Source organism: Xyrauchen texanus, chromosome 27 (genome assembly GCF_025860055.1).
Source record: "Xyrauchen texanus isolate HMW12.3.18 chromosome 27, RBS_HiC_50CHRs, whole genome shotgun sequence".
NCBI classification, from domain to species: Eukaryota; Metazoa; Chordata; class Actinopteri; order Cypriniformes; family Catostomidae; genus Xyrauchen; species Xyrauchen texanus.
The window spans coordinates 19,920,828-19,944,481 of NC_068302.1; the positions used below are offsets into that span (position 1 = coordinate 19,920,828).

The 23,654-nt window shown below is 41.9% G+C and overlaps 1 protein-coding gene across 1 annotated transcript in view; it reads right to left on the reverse strand.

Annotated features, from left to right (window-relative positions):
• The window catches only part of LOC127621117 (stromelysin-3-like), a 35,862-nt gene extending 12,225 nt beyond the window's left edge, over positions 1-23,637 (reverse strand). The window contains exons 1-2 of the mRNA XM_052094576.1: positions 23,339-23,637; positions 8,289-8,554 (exon numbers count right to left, since the gene is read on the reverse strand). Coding sequence (XP_051950536.1) covers positions 8,289-8,554; positions 23,339-23,458 — 386 coding nt within the window. The 5' untranslated portion in view covers positions 23,459-23,637. The remainder of the gene's footprint in view (positions 1-8,288; positions 8,555-23,338) is intronic.
• Between the last annotated feature and the right edge of the window lie 17 nt (positions 23,638-23,654).

Below are 23,654 nucleotides of genomic sequence, written 5' to 3' on the forward strand. Positions count from 1 at the left end.
CATGCTGTTTCCGAAAGTTCTCGTACCCTAGAATCAGCAACAGGATGCCGACTCACTGACATGCCCTATGCCCTATTTGGAACGGCTCAACAACACTTACTTTCCATTGTGGCACAACAGGTAATGCGTTGAGTCAGTTGCATGGGAGATCACAGTTTAATCACCATTCACATGAGGAAGTAATCACATTTGTATAAACAATCACAACCGTGATAAGGAGGTTGCATTTGTATTCCTAACATTGCATTTTGTCTCTAATAATAGTTAGGGTTAGATTTGGGTTTTGGTTGGGGGGTCAACTGAATTAAAAAAGTATATCTCTTCACTGTTTTACACCCTGTTCAGCTGAAAACAATTATTTTTCCAACTGGCTTTTGGCAGCCCCTCCTTGTAATAAAGACTGATTGCAGACCAACGTGGCTGCCGCTCAAGCAAATATACATAAAAAAAAAAAATTATCTTCTGTGGCACCTGCTGCGAGACGCATACTGACGCATCAGGGATTTAGGTACACGGAACAGCATGCAGAACTGCCCTGCATTGTGCGGTTTACCGCAAATTAACTAGAAAATCATGTCTGTGACAACATGGCCCTAATATTATCAATGGGCTTGTCCAGTGTTTTTGGATGTAGCATTTGCAGTCAAATCGTGAGACGTAACTTCTCAGCAAGTGCACATTACTACTGTGTAATTATTACTGATTCAGAAAGACAACTCAATATAGACTATTATTTATTTAGATAGGGATACTTTTAAATAAAACTAAATTAAATTTAATTGACAAATTTAAAATGAAGTAGAAATAAAAACTAAATAAAAATTTGAAACATAATAACATTGGTTAAATGACTAACTTGGCTTTAATTTTCTTAAGTCTATGTTTGAGTGGAGCAATTACAACTAATTGAAAGTTAATCGTGTTAAAGGACAGTTCTGTCTTCATACACCTAAAGCATATGCTTTCTTTCTGAAACCACTTTGAAGTCTGTTCAATAGGAAACTTATAATAATATATATATATGAAATGCATATTGACAAACTGTTTTTCTTAGTTGTGAAGTTTAAAATGAGCTTAAATATTGATGTTGAATTTATGGTTACAATTTTAATTCAGATTCATGAACAGATTCATTTGGACTAGACTCAGACTCTGCCTGTTATGGACTCAGTCTTGAGTCCGTCTTGGCCACTTTTGGACTCAGACTCAACTCAGACTCGATTGTTTAAAGGCTCAGACTTGTCTCAGACTCGACTAAGATGGACTCAAACCCAACACTAGGTGAACTGTTTCCTTCTGACTGTGTCTTTTTCAGCTCCCCCAGGACCACTGGTCACGGTGGTGGTTAGGGCACTATCTCCAAGAAGTGTTTGAAATGCTGATCACTAACTGTTGAGATGTTTGCAAGTTTTGAGTTTCAACTGCTAAAGATTGATTTTGGACCATGACCTGTTTTTTGTGCCTTGGTGTATAAACTAATAAAGGAATTTGTTTATGTCGTTGGTGTCTTATGACAGACTATTAATTTTGGTAGATTTTAACATTCATACTAGCTGTCCTACAAAACCCTGGTTAAAGATTTTTATGTATTATGGACTATTTAAATCTCGTGCAGTCAGTGTCTGGACCCACACATTAGAAGGTCCATACATTAGATCTTGTTTTTACTCAAAGTTTTCTATGTCCAATATTGAGGTGTTTGATGCTGGTATTTCTGATCATAGCCTGGTTATGTTTGAGTCTGTCACTTCATGCACTCTCTCTTTTGATCCACAGTCTCCTGTTTAAAACCATTCATCCACAGCTATGCATTTTTCAGAGGCGTACTCGGCTGCTTATTCAACTAATACTACTGATGGTCTCTGCTGTATGGACACTGAGCACCTGGTTAAAACTTTTAACAAAATATGTTCCTTAGCCCTAGATTCTGTTGCTCCACTTAAGCTTAGGTATTGTAAGGCCAAAGCTGATCCTGAGCCCTGGATAAATGAGAATACTCATCAGTGGTGGAGCTAGGGGGTGGCCAAGTGTGGCCGTGGCCACCATGGACCGAATAATAATTGAGCAATATATATTTTTTTTAATTAATATGATTCAAGATACAAAGTCCAATATCTTACCTTCTGTTCTGGATGAATTTGTAAAAACACTACCACCTAGTTTTTTAACTCAGTTTCAACCTGTGTCCACATCTCAGTTATCAGAGATAATTTCCAGTATGAAGTCTACAAATTCTCAGTTGGATATCATCCCAATGCGTCTGTTTAAAGAAGTTCCACATCTGTCACTCACTCGACGTTGTGTCGATGAAGTAACACTTGGGGTCGATCTTGAGAGCACGAAACACCTTCAGATCTTTGAGAAAATGCAATGAGCATTGGCGAGTTGAATTTGCATGCCACTCCCCCCGACATACGGGTATAAAAGGGAGGCCAGCATGCAAGTTCATTCAGATTTATTCAGAGAGCGGCGATGTTCTGCGCGTGGAGATTGCCGTCTTTCTCCAGAAGGATGCGATAGAGCCTGTCCCTCCAGCCGAGATGAAGAGCGGCTTTTACAGCCCTTACTTCATTGGGCGGTGGGTTGCGTCCAATCCTGGACCTGCGAGTCCTGAACCTGGCTTTGCACAGACTCCGTTCAAGATGCTGTCACAGAAGCACATTTTGTCGTGCATCCGGCATCAAGATTGGTTCACGGCGGTAGACCTGAAGGACGCATACTTTCACGTCTCGATTTTACCTCGACACAGACCCTTCCTACGGTTTGCGTTCGATGGTCAGTCGTATCAGTACAAGGTCCTCCCCTTCGGCTTGTCCCTGCCCCCCGCGATCTTCACGAAGGTCGTGGAGTCTGCCCTTGCCCCAATAAGGGAAGTGGGCATACGCATACTGAACTACCTCGAACACTGGCTGATTCTAGAACACTCTTGAGAGTTACTGTGTGCACACAGGGACCTGGTGCTCACGCACCTTTTAATGCTTCAGGTCAACTGGGAAAAGAGCAAGCTCTCCCCAGTTCAGATCATCTCATTTCTCGGCATGGAGTTAAGACTCGGTGTCAATGATAGCAAGCCTCACGAACAAGCGTGAGCAGTCGGTGCTGAACTGCCTGAACTTATCCAGGCGGCAAATGTCAGTCCCACTGAAGTAATTTCAGAGGTTCCTGGGGCATATGGCATCCTCAGCGGTGGTCACGCCGCTCGGGTTGATGCATATGAGACCGCTAAAGCACTGGCTCCAGATCCGAGGCACGCATGGCACCGCGGCACACATCGCGTGGCTTTAATGGCCACTGCTCGCCACCTTTTCAGCCCTTGGACTGACCTTGCATTCCTGCATGCAGGAGTCCAACATACAGCAAGTGTCCAGGTGTGTCATGGTTACAACAGACGCCTCTAAATCCAACTGGGGCACCACGTGCTGGTTCCTGTATAGGACCTCACATGCATTGGCACATCAACTGCCACGAGTTGCTGGTGGTACTGCTAACCCTGCAGAGGCTACGGCCGTTGATTCAGGGCAAGCATGTGTTGATCCGGACAGACAACACCTTGACATCTCACATCACGGGCAACCTCAACGTCACAGCAGATGCTCTGTCACGGCAGGTAACGCTCAGGGGAGAGTGGAGACTCCACCCTCAGGTGGTCCAGCTGATTTGGAGTCGATTTGGCAAGGCACAGGTAAACCTGTTCGCCTCCCAGGAATCCTCACACTGCCCGCTCTGGTATGAAATGACAGGAGCTCCCCTCAGCACAGACATGCTGGCACGCAGCTGGCCCCGAGGGCTGTGCAAATATGTGTTCCCCCCAGTGAGCCTACTTGAACAGGTTCTGTGCAAGGTCAGGGAGGACAAGGACTCGTGGCTCCATACTGGCCCTCTCGCCTCACACTCCTCTCACCAGCTCCTCCCTGGTGAATTCCCCTGAGAAAGGACCTTCTTTCTCATGGACAGGGCACCTTCTGGCACCAACGCCTAGACCTCTGGAATCTCCATGTCTGGTCCCTGGACGGGACGTGGCCTAACTGGTCTACCACGACCTAACTAATCTACCGCCCTCTGTGGTTAACACGATCACTCACGCCAGAGCCTCTTCTACAAGGCAGCTCTACTCCCTGAAGTTGCGCGTCTTTGCTAAGTGGTGCTCTTCCTGGAGTGAAGACCCCCAGAGCTGCCCAGTCGGGTCAGTGCTTTCCTTCCTGCAAGAGAAGTTGGAAAGAGCCCACCACAACATTGTTCAAGGTAAGTCCCACGGTAAGCACGACCTGACTGGTCCAGTCAATGTCCGCCCCCTTGCGGTTTGAGCACACGTCACAAGAATGGCACCTCTCTAGCAGACATAAGTAGGGCAACAGGCAACAGTGTACCGCTTGTACATAGCACCCTTCACCTCCAAGAAGGTGAAGCCACATGCTCTTCTCTCCCATGCGTATTCACGACTGGTGAACCATGGATGTTCTTCCTCCTAGCCTTCTGACTCGTGAATTCTGCGGAGGAATTCGTGGTCATACCCGGTATTTGTGCTACATGCCCTGTACCGGGGTAAGTGCTCCACAGGTTATCGGTTTCCTTGTTAACCTCCTGTGATGTATCTTCCATGGCACGGTCACCCTGATGGAGGGAACGAGACGTTGTGTCCCTCTTGCCACAGACAGAACTTTACCGCTGTAACGGCTGGGACCTTGTCTTGGCTCCTCAGTGCAAAACCTGAATGAACTTGCCTGCTGGCCTCGCTTTTATACCCGTATTTTATACCCGTATGTCAAAAGGCCAATTCTCATTGGCCTTTTCTCAAAGTTCTGAAGCTGTTTCGGGCTCTCAAGTTCGACCCCTAATGTCACTTCATCGACACAGCGTCTAGTTCCCACCATCAGGGAACGGAGGTTACGACTGTAACAGAGACATTTTCCTTACTATCAGTTCATCTGTTATGTCCATAATAAACAGTTTCTTAGAAAACTGTGTAGTACCAGACTCCTTTAAACATGCCATCGATCAGCCCTTGCTGAAAAAGCTCCACTTAGACCATAATTTTTTTAATAACTATATACCAATATCAAAGTCTTTTATTTCTAAGCTTTTAGAAAAAGTGGTGTTCTCTCAGCTTTCATCATATTTAAAAACTTTTTTTTAGGATTAACCTTTATATTTTTGTTAAAATACAGAAAAACAAAACATAAATACACAAAATCTACTTTTAACACCCACTACAACCCCTCTTCCTTTCCATCCCCAACCCCACCCCAAACCCCAAAAAACACCCCTGTGGTCTTACATGAACACATATAAAGGAAAACAAAAACCAAGCAACTAATAGAGGGAAAAAGAGAGAAAAAGACATATATATATATATATATATATATATATATATATATATATATATTTTAAAAAAATCACACACACTGACAATAACCCCTCTCTCCAGTATTCCACCCGATGATATGCTATGTTAAAATGCTAAATATCCAGATTTCCTAATCTTCTATAGACCCCGCCACTCAGCACTACTCCTGAAACGGGGGAGCACCAACTGACTTCCACACCCTCAAAATCACCTGTCTAGCAACCAAAACACAGGTTAGGACCCAATCCTCCACATGTTTATTCTCCACATTGATTTCTGCCCCATCTCCCAAAATACAGAGTCTGGGGCAAAATGAAACCTAGGTGAAATCTAGAGCAATAAGACAGCAAAAAAGAGGTGGGAGTCCTACTGGCCTTATAATCGACACAGAGTCTAGTTCCCGCTGTGTCGATGGTGTTTTTTTGTCACAATTGTGGAACTAGTTTCGATTAAATTCCAAGTTTTAGTCCAGAGACACGAAAGCATGGACCTTTATTTAAATAAGCTTTGACATAATCATGTGATACCATTGTGGCGACCCGACTCGCGTCCAAAAAATTGATGACTCCGTGAAAGATTTTGTGTAGATTTTTACTGTGGAATACTTCACATGGGGCAGTGGTGGCTCAGTGGTTGAGGGTCAGGGTTACTGACCAGAAGGTCAGGGGTTCAAGCCCCAGCACCACCAAGATGCCACTGTTGTGTCCTTGAGCAAGGCACTTAACTCCAGGTTGCTTCGGGGGGATTGTCCCTGTAATAAGTGCACTGTAAGTCGCTTTGGACAAAAGCGTCTGCCAAATGCATAAATGTAAATGTACATGGACAAGATGCGCTCAGATTTGTAAGAGATGAAGATATGCAAGAGCAGAGAAGAGACAGCTTTAACGCTACATCTGTAGTCAAATGCATTTTGTTTGTTTATTTTCCATACCTTTGCATGATCATATGTGTGCTTCCAATAAACAATGCCACTTGAAACTATTGTGTATGGAGTTTTCTAACACTGATTAGCAATTCAATCAATGCTGTGATTCGTAGGATAGTACTATGTACACACGAAGAACGTATAGCCACTTTCCTAAGGCTCACTTATAGCCTCAAGGTAAAATAAAAACATCTATATTTGTACATAATACAAACAGTGAAGTCATTAAAAGGTGCGAACCACTGTGCAAACGAGGTAAGCAGTGTAAAAAGGTAAGCAAAACATTTAAAGCAATGAACGGTAGAACGAGCTAACTATATACTCTACATAGTACAACGTATGAACAATATTCATGATAATCATGGGACGTAAATTATTTTATGATTCTTTATTCTCTTGTTATCTTGTTTACTTATATTATACTTATACATTTTTACATATATTTCTGATCTATGATTTAAACTCACACTGCATTTTTTTCATCTCCATAAATACTCTGCAGATCCTGCACAGACGCGTCTGTTCATCTATCCATTTAAATTTGAAAGGCCCACATTTGCAGCAACTCAACTAAAGTTTTAACAAAGGTTACTAACTGGGGGCCTGGTAGCTCAGCGAGTATTGATGCTGTCTACCACCCCTGGAGTCACGAGTTTGAATCCAGAGTGTGCTGAGTTACTCAAGCCAGGTCTACAAATTGCCCCGGTTGCTATGGAGGGTAGAGTCACATGGGATAACCTCCTCGTGGTCGCGATTAGTTGTTCTCGCTCTCAGTAGGGAAAATGGTAAGTTGTGCGTGGATCACAGAGAGTAGCATGAGCCTCTACATGCTGGGAGTCTCCGCTGTGTCATGCACAATGAGCCACATGATAAGATGCATGGATTGACTTTCTCAGAAGCAGAGGCAACTGAGACTTGTCCTCCACCACCTGGACTGAGGTGAGAAACCGTGCCACCATAAGGATCTACTAAGCAGTGGGAATTGGGCATTCCAAATTGGGAGAAAAGGGGATAAAAAAACAAAAAAGGATACTAACCGAACTTTTAACAATGGTTGGTATAGGCTGTCTGATGGCTGATTTTTTGGCTTGACCAACGAGAAGCATTTGCTGTTCTGACTCTACCCAAATATTTCCACTTGCAAGGAAAATTACACCTCAGGAGCAGGTACTGAAAAAGGAAACCTGAAATAGTTCCAGGAACTAGGAATAATTTATACAGTGGAAAAAACACCTATAGGCTGACATTTTTGCTGACATGGGAACAGAAAAGCTCTGTGACAGGACAGATCTGGAGCTTATTTTCAATGTATGGAAAAAACAGTAGCCTTAAAATTAAAATCTATAATTAAAACGGCTTTGTTATAATAAAACTAGGTAGACTTCTCCTTTCCCTATTATAGTGTTACTAAGAATCTATAACATTTCTGTGAAATCTTACCTGTTCCTACAGTTGGTGTTACCACAGTAACTGCACAAATTATGTTTTCTCGTCTTTTTCTCAGTACTGCTGTTTAGAATGCTGGGTCTGTCTGGCCTCATGAGATGTTTGACAGTCTCAGTAGTGGTTCAAAGTAGAAAATTATTGATTTCATTCTGGCTTTGTGATCTGCCATGTACTGTCTAGCGATCCAGTCAAGCCTGGTTTATGAGTTATGCTGTGCTGTACAAATGAGAAGTGCATAAAGCACTCAAAAAGCATTAAGAGCCGTTTTCATTTTAGCTAACCAGTGTAAAGTGGCCATAACAAAATCATTCAGGAAAAGACATGCCCCCATTCCGGCACCTCCGATTTCATGAACAAGATGAACAAGCTTCATTTTGAAGCTCCATTATAGAGACTTTAGACAACTCTGCTTTACTGTTATGTAGGATGTGGAATACTGTGGAATCAATGCAACCTCATGGAGAATCAAGATCCTTTGCATAAAGGGGATTATGCTGTTATAGCAATAATGAACTCTGTCTAAACACGTGTTGTGATAATTAGCCAGAAATCTCACTTTCCTTTAAAACTTACTTGTAGGTGAGGTCAGTTTTTGGCCAGCGTCCTCCAAAAATTACAAAGCGTTTTTGCCTGTGGCCTCTGCTGAGATGAACTTCTCTCTGACCTGAGTAGTCTGGGACCCCACAGCGAAGTGGACCTGGACCCCCGAAGCTGTTCCTGAGTTGGTTGGAGAGCTGTGGTTCTCCCTTTGGCCATGCTTGAGGTTTGAATGTGTCCTGAGGGTGCGGGACTCTGCCTTTTCTCTTCTCATAGTGGGGATGAAGATTCTGGGGCCAACCCTACAGTGGAAAGATGGAAGATCTACATTAAAGGTGCATAATGTAACAATTTTAATGTAATATTCAAATTGTTTTGTGTGAACGGCTTGTAACGCAACTTAAAAGATTAGCCCTTCGTTCCTAGGTTGTCTATTAAAGCCTGTAGACTGGTTTTCATGCGAAGGGAGCGGGTCACTTTTACCGGGAAAATCCAAAGGATGTGATATTTATGTGCGTTCTCCAGAGCCTTGCCTCAGTGCTTCTCTTCCGCTATTCAACAGCAACAACAAACTGCAACATTAGGTAACGTTATCTTAGAGATGAATCCAGCAAACGGCCAGCTCCCAGCACAACACAAACTCCTACGCAACATCGGCAGGGCATTTGATTCGTGGAGGGACCTTTGTTCGGTTTTGGGGATCAAAACTGAACCTGAATTGGTGTTCTTCTTATTGGACAGGTACAAAATTGCAAAGCATGTGAAATACAGTGCCATAAGGATTGATCTGTGTAATTTTAGCTAACTTGATCTTGCCTGCTAAAGCTAACAAATTGCAAGCTACCTTGCTTCGTAACTTCGTAACGATCTTCTCTTTAAACTAAAAGTCAGGTATGCTGATTCACAGTATCTGACATAAAAAAATGTATCTATAATTATTCAGTAAGGTAAACTTGTAATGAATGCAGGAGGAGAGAGACAAGGAGTGAGGATCTACACGCGGGCTTTATTTAACAACGGTGAAAACAAATAAGACAGGAACAAAGGAAACGTCCACAATGGGAAAATGAAACCAAAACCATGAAAACATACAAGGGTACACGAAATGAGTCAGCAGGGTAAAACATAGGCATCCGGGCATCTACAAACATCAACAATCGACAGGGGAATGGAGAAACAGCAGGGTTTAAATACACAGGAGACATGATGATGACAAATGACAATCAGGTGAGAACAAAGACACAGGGCTGGCAGTGAATCATGGGAAGTGTAGTTTGTGACGGTGACACGAAACACGGGGCAGACAACAGGGGATCGTGACAAAACTACAATAACACATGAAATGAATGCTAGACAATGTTTAAGATAATGCAAAAAGATCTATTCATTAGTGTAATATAACTTGGTTAGACAGCAAATATATTCATTCTATTATTATAAAAAAATAGCGCAACGATATATCAAAATGACAGTCATGATGGAGTCACATCAATACTGAATTGTCAATATATTTATAATGTACAGTCTGTTTTATATACAGCTACTGTCATCATCCAACAAATTTAGCTAACAGCTATTGATAAAGCTGGCTAGCTAGCTAATGCCGACATAAGCTATAAATGCTGTCAATGTATCATGCAAAGAAAAGTGATTACTTCAAACTACAGTCTCGCATAGTCAGACCTATATCCAAACTTTGTTCCAGTACTGGAGAGTCAAATATAATATGCAGTCTCAAAGTTTGTAGTAAAACAATTATAACTGTGTAATTTTAATGTTACCTCATCTGTCAGCTTGATGTCGGTGAATCACGTTCAATCTCTTTGTATGTTACGCCATTGTTTTGGTCGATGATGGCATCTAATGATTTACTGAACCACTCTGATGAGTTAATGGAGCAAAACAAGAGAGGAAACTAGGCAAGGATATCTGGTAATGGGAGGTAGACTATTAAGATTAGCCTTTTTTTTTATTCTAGAAATGATATGTTTGGGAAAACTTATTTTAAAATGAAATAATTTGGCAATAGACAAAAAAGGCTTCATGATCATTATGTAAGTTAAGGAACATTAAACAAAACAAACAAGTCTAACTATCTTAATCTGATATAAAAGCACGGTCGATCATCTCTGGGTTTTCTGTTGTTGATTCTATTTACTTACAGAGGGGATATGATGCAGATGTCCTGCTTGCTGTCCCTAAGCAGTCTTTGGAGGAAATGGCTGTTCATTAACATCAAAATGCCATGGGCAGCACTGAAGCACACTTGGGTAGAATTTTGAGGAATTTATGGAAGCTTTAAACTTCAGGATGTTCGGCTTTCATTTGCAGTGCTCACCTTTTACCCACTTAAAGAAAAAAAGTTCAAACCAAAGTTTACTTAAAATGAAGATGGTATGAAGAAATTAATGAGTTCTTATGGTGCATTATCAAGTTTTTATTTCTTATGTTGTTTATGTTTTCCTTTGCACTATGAGAAAAAACATTGGGCTCCCTTGTTTTTTTTTCTTGACTGGTTAACAACATATTTAAAGTTAAGGACATTTGCAAAAAATGGCAAAGAGGCTAAATGTTTTCTCCTCTGTGACCTTGTGACTCTAACCAAGGGATGGAGGTGCAGCGGTGACTCTTCATGCGTGAGGCAGATCTGCTATATTGGAGACAATGCCCAGCAGGAACCATGGAATGTGGACAGGTCTGTGAGCGAGAATCTCTACCAGCATGTGCACGTAGACAGTTTAGGATTATTATGCTATTTTGTATCTTTGAACTTACAGGCACTACTATGTGAAGATGTGCACTTCTGTATACTCTTATAAAATAACAGTGGGGTTCAATAGTCTGAGTGCACTTGAGAAGAACCTTCTATTTTGCATTTTTGCAATTTACTGTACGTTATACAGATTTTATACAGTTTCATAGTTTTTTGTATACAAATTTGAGGAAAAAGTTGACTTGAAAATCTAACACGAGTTTCAAAATTTCTTAACGTTTTATATTTTTTTGCTTTAATGGCAGCATGCAGTAAAACTGGCATGGACACCACAAGTTTAAAAACCTGATAATCCATGTTATCTCATCATGATGAGATAGCATGTGTCAAACTGATCACACGGATCCAGGGTTTCCTAGCAGAACATTGCCCAGAGCATCACACTCACTCCACCGGATTGTCGTCTTCCCACAGTGCATCCTGGTGCCATCACTTCCCCAGGTAAACGCAGAACAAGTACACAGCCATCCACGTGATATAAAAGAAAACGGGACTCATCGGACCAGGTGCCCTTCTTCTACTGTTCCAAGGTCCAGTTCCGATGCTTATGTGCCCATTGTTGGCGCTTTTGACGGGAGAAAGGGGTCATCATGGGCACGCTGACCAGTCTGCGCCTCCAAAGCCCCAAAAGCAGCAGGGTGTGATGCACTGTGTGTTGTGACACATTCCTCCCGTAACATCATTAACATTTTCTGTGGCTTGTGTCACAGTAGACCTTCTATCAGTTTGGACCAGATGTTATAGCCTTCTTGCCCTTGTGCATTGATGAGCCTTGGGTGCCCAACACCCCACAAGCCTTGCCGTTTCAGAAATGCTCTTCCTCCTGCCCATCTCTCCTGCATTCAACACGTTGAATGCAGGAGAACTGATTGTTTGCTTACCATTTAATCTACCCAGACCTTGACATGTGGCCTGTTTAGGAGATGATCAAAGATATTTTCTTCACCTGTGAGTGGTCACATTGTTTTGGCTCATCAGTGTGTATGTGCAAAGAATTCAAAAAGAACCATAAAATACATTCAAACAACAGTTGCACACTAACACTACTGCATACACATCCAGACAGAAATGTACCAGACAAAGTGAGTCCTAAAAAAGTGAAAAATATACAAAGCACACAAAGCATATATTATTTCACTGAATAAAATTTTTTATTAAAAAAAACATACTGGAAAACACGTAACATCTTCAAAGCCATACAGGGATTACATTTCAAAGCACTTCAACATTTTCAACACCATGAAACCACACATGTACGCTCACTCAACAACTGCATTATAGTCACCTCTCTCAAAACTCTGTTCAGTCCTTGGCAATGACTTAGAATTGCAATTCTACTTTGACAAAAATGTAGTGTCATCATGTTTAATTTCAAATATTTAAATAATCCCATTCACCAAGCTGGATATTTTTTATAATGAAATTCAAGCCATGCTTGTTTTAATTAATTTTTCTCATTTGTTTACCTCAACATAAGTTCATTACATCCGACTGTATCGTGACACATCACTGTGAGAGATCTGCTATTACCGTACAATAACACACACACACACACACACACACACACACACACACACACACACACACACACACACACACACACACACACACACACACACACACACACACACAATCCATGTCTGGCACACACAACGATGAGGAGGTTTTCAAACACATATATACTTTTAGACTAGCATTGTAAATGAACAGTTTAAACAGCTAGTTTCAAAGGATATATGTGTTTGGACCACATCTCAAAAATGGAGGGCAAGTTGGGACACATTTGGCTATACTATTCAGGGGTAGGTCTACACAATAGGTCCCTATTTAATTTGTCTGTGAAATAACCTCTCTAGAGAAAGCATTCCCAAAGTGCCTTGATCTTGTGCCAAAACACAATCTCCAATGTTCAAGCAGTTACTCTATTAAATGTATAAGAGATTAAAACAAAGAAATTGCTGTTTGAATATACTAAATGGAAAGCTGTGTAACTTTTACACAGAAAAGGTTAGTAAGCAATTGTATCACGGTAAAATTATGTTAACATGCATATTGCTAATGTCATGTGGCTATACAACACAGATTTCTCATCTTTTTTTATGTTTTTACCAATTCTGAATATACTTGTTGTAATAAATTGCAAATTATGAGAAAAAAAACTGTTGTAATTTGTCAGCAAATTAAAAAGCATTATTTAAGAATTTGTATGTTCAGTTATATGTATTGTAAAGTCCAGATTCTAAGCTTTAAAATTACACCATTGTTGTTTTCTAGATCAAGCAAGTGGTTCTTATTACATTATATATTATACATTAAATATATATATATATATATATATATATATATATATATATATATATATATATATACACACACACACACACACACACACACACACACACACAGTGAATTCAGAAAGTATTCATTGCGCTTCACTTTTTCCACATTTTGTTGTTACAGCCTTATTCCAAAATGGATAAAATGAATAATTTTCCTCAAAATTCTGTTAAGTGTCATGGCAAAGGCTGTGAATTTTTAATAAATTTGCAAAGATTTCAAACAAACTTCTTTCATGTTGTCATTAAGGGGTATTGTTTGGAGAATTTTGAGGAAAATAATTAATTTAATCCATTTTGGAATAAGGCTGTAACATAACAAAATGTGAAGCTCTGTGAATACTTTCCGGATGCACTGTATATATATATATGTATATATATATATATATATATATATATATATATATATATATATATATATATATATATATATATATATATATATATATATATATATATATATATATATATATATATATATATATATATATATATATATATATATATATATATATATATATATATATATATATATAATTTATTTGTTTATTTAATTTTTATTTTTTTCTTCCTTCCCCCTTAAAGCGGGGGCTCTGTCATGTTCACTGTTGTCTTTTGTTTTTGTGCTTTTATGTTGAAGTTTAGTTTAGTTCCTGTTTGGTTTTTGTAGTCCTTTGTAGTTTATTTTTATGATTGGTTTTCCCCTGATTGTTTCTCCTTCCCTGATTGTTTCCCCAGGTGTCTGTCATTCCCTTGTTTGTTCCTTTTTGTATTTAAGCCCTTAGTTTTCTTGTTTGCTTTGTTGGTTCTTGCATGTTTTTTTTTATGCTCTGTGCCAGGTTTCCCTTGTTTTTCTTGATTCTGAGATTTCTTTATGTTTATTAAATAAACTGCTGCACATAGATCCTCATTCTCTGCCTGCTTCGTCACAGAGGTTGGTTTTTCTACAAAAACCAAACAGGAACTAAACTAAACTTCAACATAAAAGCACAAAAACAAAAGACAACAGTGAACATGACACTAACAAACTTCATCAGCGAACGGATAAGCTGAATGTAAACAAGTTCACTGAAACTGAGGTAAAAAACAAACAGATATTTTCAGACTTATTTATTACTTATTTTATGTTTTTATCAAAAAGTGGCTTGTTCTCGTGATCTCCCTCCCCCTATCACACACGTAAAGCAAAATTGGTTAAAGTTAAACCGATACGCTAGATTTAAATGGCAAACAAACACATATTTATGACGAGTTGTCACCCTAAACAAGCAGAAATTACAGCTTTTCCTACTTACATTACAACTTGTGGACAGTTTTGCCGCTTTCTTTTGTGATCGTTGTGCTGCACTGATGGACTGAACAGTATGAATAAGTGAATGCTCTGACATTGCAATCCAAATATACCTTCTCCCTCATAGTGAATATTATCCATAACAAGCAAATTAAACATTAAATATGATTGTCACTAGAGGGTGAAATGCAACTGTTGTATCTGCAGCTCATAGACGGTGAAACGGGCGTGTTTTCACCTGTCAGTCATTGACGCTCTATGAGAGTTTGGGCACACTAATATGGCCACTCGAAAACTTCTGGTGACTTCACCTCCTGCTGGCATTTTAACTTTGCATCAACGATCCAGTTATTTATACATATCAGTGGGATTACTACTTGAAGTTAAAATGAAAGTATATTCATTAATAAAGAAAAAAGAATAACTCATATTATTAAACGTATCCAGAGTGTTTAAATTAGTTGTTAAACACTAAACAATGGCTTGAGAGTGGGATGAAAGATCTGGGTCAATGCCTAATCAGGTTCACAGACACCAGACAGGGAGAGAATAAAGAGAGGCTAATCCTTAAACCAACAGAACAGAACTCTTCATGACAAGATAAATTAAGCTTTAAAGGATTACAATTTTTTAATAAGTATTTACAACTAAAAGAGGCTGTGGTTACTTAAGAGTAATGACTGTTTCAATGTAGGATTAAGGAGGAGTAAATTACTTTTTAAGTAAGGTTTCATTGATAAGCTAACAGATACTGTGAATGCACTAGTGCTCAAGTTTAACTTTATCCTTAGCTGCCCAATTCATCAGACACACGCAGAAGTAAATGTTTCAAAGTCTGGATTGATGTTTGAAGGATTTTGGCACCTTTGGCATGCATGCTGTGGTGTATTTAGTATTGTTAATATGTACATGAAGATTGTCCCTTAGGACTTGCCGTAGTTAGCAAAATGTATCTTCTGTGCATGTCGTATATAGCTGAAGGAAGTCTGTAATACCCTCATGTTGAACCTGTATGTGTTGCGCCAGTTCTATATATAAAAGAGTTAAACGCGTGCCCGTTTGGTTATTGAAGTACGCAGCACATGCTTTTACACATACACATAAAGTCTACAGTCCCTGACAAAAGTCTTGTCGCTTGTGTACAAATTGACCTGAAGTGCCGCTGAAATATATTTCTAATCAAGATTTTTTTACAAGAAATGGCTCATTTTAATCCCAACAGCTTTTGTAATAATGTTTCAGTGCAAAACGAAACTGTTAAAAAGTATTCTAAAATTCACAGCTTGGTAAAGCCCATTGAGTCCATTTTTGCAAAGACATAAGTGTTGTCGCCGTGTCATATGAGCTTCACCTGTGACTAATAATGGATCAATTAGGTCTCAGGTGTGTATAAAAACAACCCCAGTACACTAGACCTTCACATCAACTGCAACTAGACCTCTGCAAACATGCCTAAGATTCATCCTGAGACTAAAGTTTTGATTATCAAGAGGCTGAAGACCAGATCCACTGCTGATGTGGCAGACACCTTCAATGTGTCTCAGCGTCAAGTACAGAGGATAAAAAAAAACATCTGAAGACACTGGAGACATTTTTGACAAGCCCAGGTCAGGCAGACCCCGCAAGACAACTGCTCGAGAGGACCGTTTGTTGGCTCGAAAATCCAAGGCCAGCCCATTTTCCACTGCAGCAGAGCTCCACGAGACCTGGTCACCTGAAGTCCCTGTGTCAACCAGAACAGTTTGTCAGATTCTGTCTCGAAATGGCCTCCATGGTCGAATCAGTGCCCAGAAGCCAGCACTAAACAAAAGACAATTGAACCGTGTGGCATTTGCCAAGGCCCACAGCCTGCTAAAAGGATGGACGCTGGAAAAGTGGAAGAAGGTGGATTTTTCAGATGAATCTTCTGTTGAATTACACCACAGTCGCCGCAAATATTGCAGGAGACCTACTGGAGCCCGCATGGATCCGAGATTCACCCAGAAAACAGTGAAGTTTGGTGGCGGAAAAATTATGGTCTGGGGTTACATCCAGTATGGGGGTGTGCGAGAGATCTGCAGGGTGGAAGGCAATATCAATAGTCTAAAATACCAAGAAATCTTAGCTACCTCTTATATTCCCAACCATAAAAGAGGCCAAATTCTGCAGCAGGATGGTGCTCCATCTCCACATCAAAGTTCCTCAAGGCGAAGAAGATCAAGATGCTCCAGGATTGGCCAGCCGAGTCACCAGACATGAACATCATTGAGCATATGTGGGGTAGGATGAAAGAGGAAGCATGGAAGACGAAACCAAAGAATATTGATGAACTCTGGGAGGCATTCAAGACTGCTTTCTTTGCTATTCCTGATGACTTCATCAATAAATTGTATGAATCCTTGCCAAAACGCATGGATGCAGTCCTTCAAGCTCATGGAAGTCATACAAGATATTACATTTGGATCTCACAGCACCACTACTTAATTTGCTGACATATTTTTGTATTTGCAGTAAATTTGTTCAATTTCTGTATAGGCGACAAAACTTTTGTCTTGCCAAAATTTGACCTTTCTGTCTTGTTTAAATGATAAATCTTTTTTCAGTGAAACTAATTTATTTCAGTGCATTAATCATCATTTGGGAGGGTTTTAGCTTTTCATATGAGCTATTTCTAACACCAATTGATTAATTAAAAGTCAGGTTAATAGCAGGTGTTTCTACAAAATAGATAAGCGACAAGACTTTTGTCAGGGACTGTATAGTTGGCACACATATTCCTCTTTGAACACACCCAGGAGTGCAGTGATGTCACTTTTTCCTGGAATGAGCCAATCAAATTCAAAATATGGTTTCTTTGAAAATAAAAAATGAACACAATGGGTAATTCAATTGTCCTTCAGTAATTTAAGTACTTACATAATTTGTTATAATATCAGTACTTTTTCTAATGTAGCACTATTTGAAGCCTAGTAATATATTATAAACTTTAGACTGAAGGGTTTACGTTTGCAAAACATGAAAATGGAAAACAATACTTACAGTACATAAATAACTAGTCCCCTAATTTGCTGTTACAGACCCAATAAAACTGCTCTTAAATAGCACTTAGTTCCTCTGCAAGGGTGTATTTTGATGTTTTCTAGCCAGTGGCATGCAGTTCCACTGAGACTAAAAACAAGCCAACAAATCTCTTAATCACCGCATCCTTGGTTGTTAAGAGCACATGGTGATTACGACTATAAATATGATTTTTTCCTGTTTGCCATGTTCAGGTTAATGTTACTTGTAAATTACATGACACAGATTACTAAACTGTCCATTGACAAACTTTTCTTCTCTCAGTGACAGTGTAACATTTATGTGCATGGTAATGGGATGCGAAGGGGCTCAGAACAAACAAAGGACATTTAATGTCATGGTTGACAAAGTATACAATCTATTTTCTATCAGCAGGGGACATGCCCTGAGAGAGGGAGCATGGGACAAAAATAATCATAACAGGAAAAAGGACAGTGCTGTTTCTGTTAGCACACTATCACATTCCCCACATTCTCTCTAGAGAAGGCTATGCTCCTGTGTTTGTGTATGTGCATGTGTGTGTGCATGCATTGGTGAGTGTGTGAGAGAGTGTGCATCTCCAGATGGCACAGAAAGACAAACTTGCCCATGCCTGCACAATTCCTACGTATGTCAATGGAGAGGGAACAAATTGACACCATTATAAATTATTTTAACACCTCAGTTATCATAGACAACATTCAAGTCCATTCTTTTGTTTTCAAATTCAGAAAGCAGGTTGATAATTTCATGCTATTAAGCAAAAACTTAATAAACAAACAAACAAAAAACACTTTAAATATAGTGCAAAAATAGAAAACTATAATAGAATCTTTTTATTTGATGAAAAATAATTTTATTAAGAACTTTTAGTATGAATAAAAGTAAAGTGAGACACACTCTGATAATTTGTCATTTGTATTGCTTTAAAATATGTTGCCATATGGCCAGGGTTAGGAGGGTTACTTTTGAAATGTATTACAGAATGCATGCTGTAAAATGTAATTTTTAATGTACTCTGTTAGATTACTCAAGGTCTTTAATGTATTCTAAATACTTTGGATTACTTCTTCAGCACTGGTAGATTTTTTCACATGACTCTGCCAGTGCAGTAAGACAAATTACACATTTGTCATAATGAATAATCATAATGAAAAACATATATATATCTTATGCAGTGATAAATCAAATTGATCTTGCTTTAAGGTTTTCAGATATATTTACAGGAAAACAAACACAAAAGTTATTATCAAGAATAAGATCTTTGCCCTAATATCAAAGGTCTTACTAGAAAAAAGAAAGGGGGACAGCCTCCCCTCCAACCTCTCTAACAGAAATGAAAGCACTGACCGAACTGCGCATCTCTGCGGGTCTTCAGACCGGCCTGGTAAAGGGAGCTCTGGCTTGGTTGATCATGTCTACGACCACAGGTGGTAGGTCACTTAGATCTTCCACGTCCCATCCAGGGGCAAGACGTGCAGGTTCCAGAGGTCTGGGCGCGGATGCCAGAGGGTGCCCTGTCCCTGGGAAAGAAGGTCCTTCCTCAGGGGAATTTGCCAGGGAGGTGCTGTCGCGAGGAGCGTGAGATCCGAGAACCAAGTCCGAGTGGGCCAGTAAGGAGCCACTAAGGTGACATATTCCTCGTCCTCCCTGACCTTGCACAGCACCAGTGCAAGAAGGCTCAATGGGGGAAATGTGTACTTGTGCAACCCTCAGGGCCAGCTGTGTGCCAGCGCGTCTGTCCCAAGAGGGGCCTCTGTCAGGGAGGCAACGAGATCTACCTGTGCCATGCCGAACTGGCCCCAAATCAGCTGGACCACCTGGGGGTGGAGCCTCCACTCTCCACTGAGCGAGACCAGTCAAACAACGCGTCCGCTGTCATGTTGAGGTTGCCCGGGATATGAATGGACCTGAGTCGCTGCTGACTCCAAAGGAGGAGATGGCGGGCGAGTTGTGACATATGACGAGAGCGCACGCCGCCGTGGCGATTTATGTATGCTATCGTCACGGTGCTGTCTGAACGGATCAAGACATGCTTGCCCCGAATCAGTGGGAGTAGCCTCCGCAGGGCAAGGAATACAGCCAGCAACAACACGAGGGGACCGGGACAGGACAAAGGGGAGGACCTTGTACTGATACACCTGACCGTCGAACGCAAACCGTGTGAAGGGTCGTGTCGAGGCAAAATGGAGACATGGAAGTACATGTCTTTCAGGTCTACCGTCATGAACCAATCATGATGCCGAACACAGGTTAGAATCTGTTTCTGCGTGAGCATTTTGAATGGGAGTTTGTGTAAACCCCAGTTGAGAACTCGCATCTCCAAGATTGGCCGCAACCCACAGCCTTTTTTGGGTACAATGAAGTAAGGGCTGTAGAAACCCTTCTTCATCTCGGCTGGAGGGAAAGGCTCTATCGCGCCTTTGAGTAGCAGAGTTGTAATCTCTGCCCATAAGGTGCTGCCGTTTTCACCGCACATCGAAGTGGAGCGAATACCGCTGTTGAATTGAATTGCATAGTCGAGTCGGATGGTCCTGGCCAGCCAACGCGACGGGTTGGATAGCGAAAGCCATGCTTCCAAGCTCCGTGCGAGGGGTACTAGAGGGATGATAGTTTTTGACGTACCGGTTGGGGCCTCGAAGGGGGGGGCAGGTAATAACGTGTCGGGAAGCAAGAGCGCGTCCCGAGGTTTGCATGATGAGAAAAGACTCAAAGCACTTACCTTGCTCCACACACCCGGCAGGGGGTGGGTTAGAGACTGAGGAGGAGGTCCTGTAGAGATGTCTTCGGAACTCGTCAGTGCCAGCCTGCCGGGGATGGGCAGTCGCGGGTCTGGAGGCATGGTAACTGCGTCCGGGGAACAAGGACTGTAGGATTTTGGTGCCGGGGTGCCGTGAGAATGGCACGCACTGGCTAGATGACCCAGGGAGTGAGGAAATCGCTTTTTTATTGACAGTGTGGGTACGTAATAAAATAAGGAAAATAAGGATTATCCTCCCAGCCCTCCACCGGGGGATGGAGTGGTTTTGATACCAGCTCCGGAGCGAACATCTGACTGCCTGGGTCTTCCGTCTCAGGAGCACTTCGAAGCTTTCCGGGTCCTAGAGGTGGTCCTGGAGACGGGGTGCGTACGCCGCCTGTGGGGCACTCGACACTGGGGCTGAGAGCTGGGCCAGGGTTGAGGAGGAGCTTCCTGTTGATTGGATGCATCGAGACGCCCTAGACAGGCAGATGGGGTGCGGGCTGCGCTGGGGTGGCGCTGCGGCATGATGTGCGAAATCGCTTCCGTCTGCCTCTTTACCGCTGGAAACTGCTGGGCGAAGTCGTTGCCGGTATCACCGAAGAGGCCAAGCTGGGAGACGGGGGGCGTTGAGAAAGCGGGCCTTGTCAACATCGCGCATCTCAAACATGTTCAGCCAGAGGTGGCGTTCCTGGACCACGAGGGTGGCCATCGCCCGCCCGAGTGCCCACGCTGTGACCTTCTTGGCTCTGAGAGTGAGGGCGGTGGCAGAGCGCAGTTCCTGCAGCACATCGGTGTCGGGACTACCCAGGTGCAGATCTTTGAGTGCCTTGGCTTGGTGGATCTGTAGGAGAGTCATGGCATGCAAGGTGGAGGCGGCCTGACCAGTGGCACTGTAGGCTTTCGAGGTCAGTGACGACATCATCCATCAGGCCTTGGAGGGCAGTACCGGGCGTTCTCGGGGCACAGGTGGATCACAACAGCTCTGTCCACCTGGGGGACCTCTGTGTACGCAACCGTCAAGGGTAGTGAGTGCGGACGAGCGAGGAGGTCGGGTCATGGCTGGGAGTGGCGCCCTGACCCAAGGTACCAATCTTCAAGTCGTGAAGGCTGTGGGGAGGACGGAAGGTTACAGTCCAATCTGATGCTCACAGCAGCCAGGGAATGCATGTCGGCCATCTGCGCATCAGCCTCAGACTCGGCGGGCTGACTCGAAGGTGGCAGCCCAGTCGAGTCTTCTGCACAAGACGCCTGACTGCTCTCCGATGCAGCAGAGACGTCATCATCCAACTCAGGGGGCTCGAGGGAGAACGCGGCCTAGCCATGAGGCGAAACACACTCACCTCAAGCCCGGACGGAAGCAAGCGAGTGTGCCGTGAGGCAGGTGTTTCTTGGGGACGTACCTGGTGAAACAGAGCCCGCTGCCCAAATCGCCTCCATCGCCAGCCGGGTCATCCTCAAACCCGTGGGAAGAAGGAGAGACTCGGGGGGGCAGCTGAAGTGGCATTCACTTTGAGAAATGAAAGCCGCGACCGCAACGTTGCCTTGGTCATAGTCTCGCAGTGAGTACATGTACCATCCACAAATGCTGCCTCGGTGTGATCGCTATCCAGGCACACGAGGCAGCATCTATGACCATCAGACTTGGAGAGATATCGACCGCATCCAGGAACTACACAGAGGCGGAAGGGCATCTTTAAAAAAGACGCGTCCTGAAAAGGACGTTCAATGCCTGCTGTGTTGCTCTTTTGTGAGTGAAAATATACTCTTTTAGATGTATACACTCTTTTAACAGAAGTGTTGTTGAAGCGCCCAGGAGCATGGACTGCACAGCGTGCAGAGAGGGAGAAAGCCGCTGGTAACACGCCGTAGATCAAACAGCAATGCTCTGTTGTAGAAGTGAATGGAACAGTAGTGAGACTCAGCTTGCTGCTGCACAACCGCTCGGCTCCGAAGAAAAGATCTGACTGACAGAAGCACGTCCGGTTCCCTTTATACCCGTATGTCCGGGGGTGGGACAAATGCAAATTCTGCTGGCCTTTTCTCAAATCCAGAGGTACGTGTGGCTCTCAAGAAAAACTGATTGTGTCACTACATTTGACACAACGTTGAGTGAGTGACAGAAGGGGAACTAAATCTTAAATGAAACAAATGAAAATAAAATGCAAAGAAATCTCTTCAGTTATCGAAATACTTTTTGAATGCGTAAAGTAACTGTATTCTAAATACCAATTATTTAAATTGTAACTGTATTGGAATTTTAATTACGAAATCCTGTTGCATGTATTCCGTTACTCCCAAACCCTGCATATGGCTTAGCCCCTCATCCAATACCATTACCCACTACAGTCTACAGAGAGAAATTAAATATAAAATAGATTAAATATTAATACAAAACTTAAGTATCCTACTTTACCTGTATAGGTACCATAATGTCAATTGCCAAAATGATAATGTTAAATGTGATAAACTTGCTCTTATATGCATCCCTTACTAAACCTGAACCACAAAAATTTAACAAAACCAGATGATACTGGCAGGTTCTGGCTTGTTATTGTAGATACTTGAGAGTTGAGACACTATATTTATTGATGATGATGATGATGATGATGATGATGATGATAATTGCTTAATATATTTAGTTTGGTGCCAATACTTGGAACAAGCCAAAATTGAATCAATCTAGCATTGTTTATTCTGCTTGTCCATGAACAAAAATAGGTCAACTGAACAAAACTTTGAAAGGAGCAAATTCTGGTAATTCAAAACTTTAAAAGTTCTGTCACAACGATAGGGTTAAAAGAAATAAATGTGTCTATAAAACGTAAATAAATCTATGCCTCTTTCTTTAAGAGCTAAAAAGAAACAAAGCGCATCACAAGTGAAAAGCATTGACATTTGTAAACTCACCGTCGGCTCTTTGCGCTTGCTCAGCCCTCGTGTTCCATGCAAAGGCACACATCTCACGGTCAGGAGAACATGCAGAAGGAAAGCGCCTGACAGAAGCCCGGAGACCCGCATCCTCCTCATGTATCCTCGAGCGCTGCACGGAAGGTAGAAGCGTGTGAAAGAGAAAGTAGCGGTGCAAATTGCTCGCGCGATGCGTGTGGACGTCTGCAGCGTGAACACGTACAGTTATTTAAATGCAATGATTTCTTTCTTTCCTTTCCTCAAATACTTCGAGTTTTTTTTTCCTTATGGGCCGGAGTGACAATATTGCCCGGTC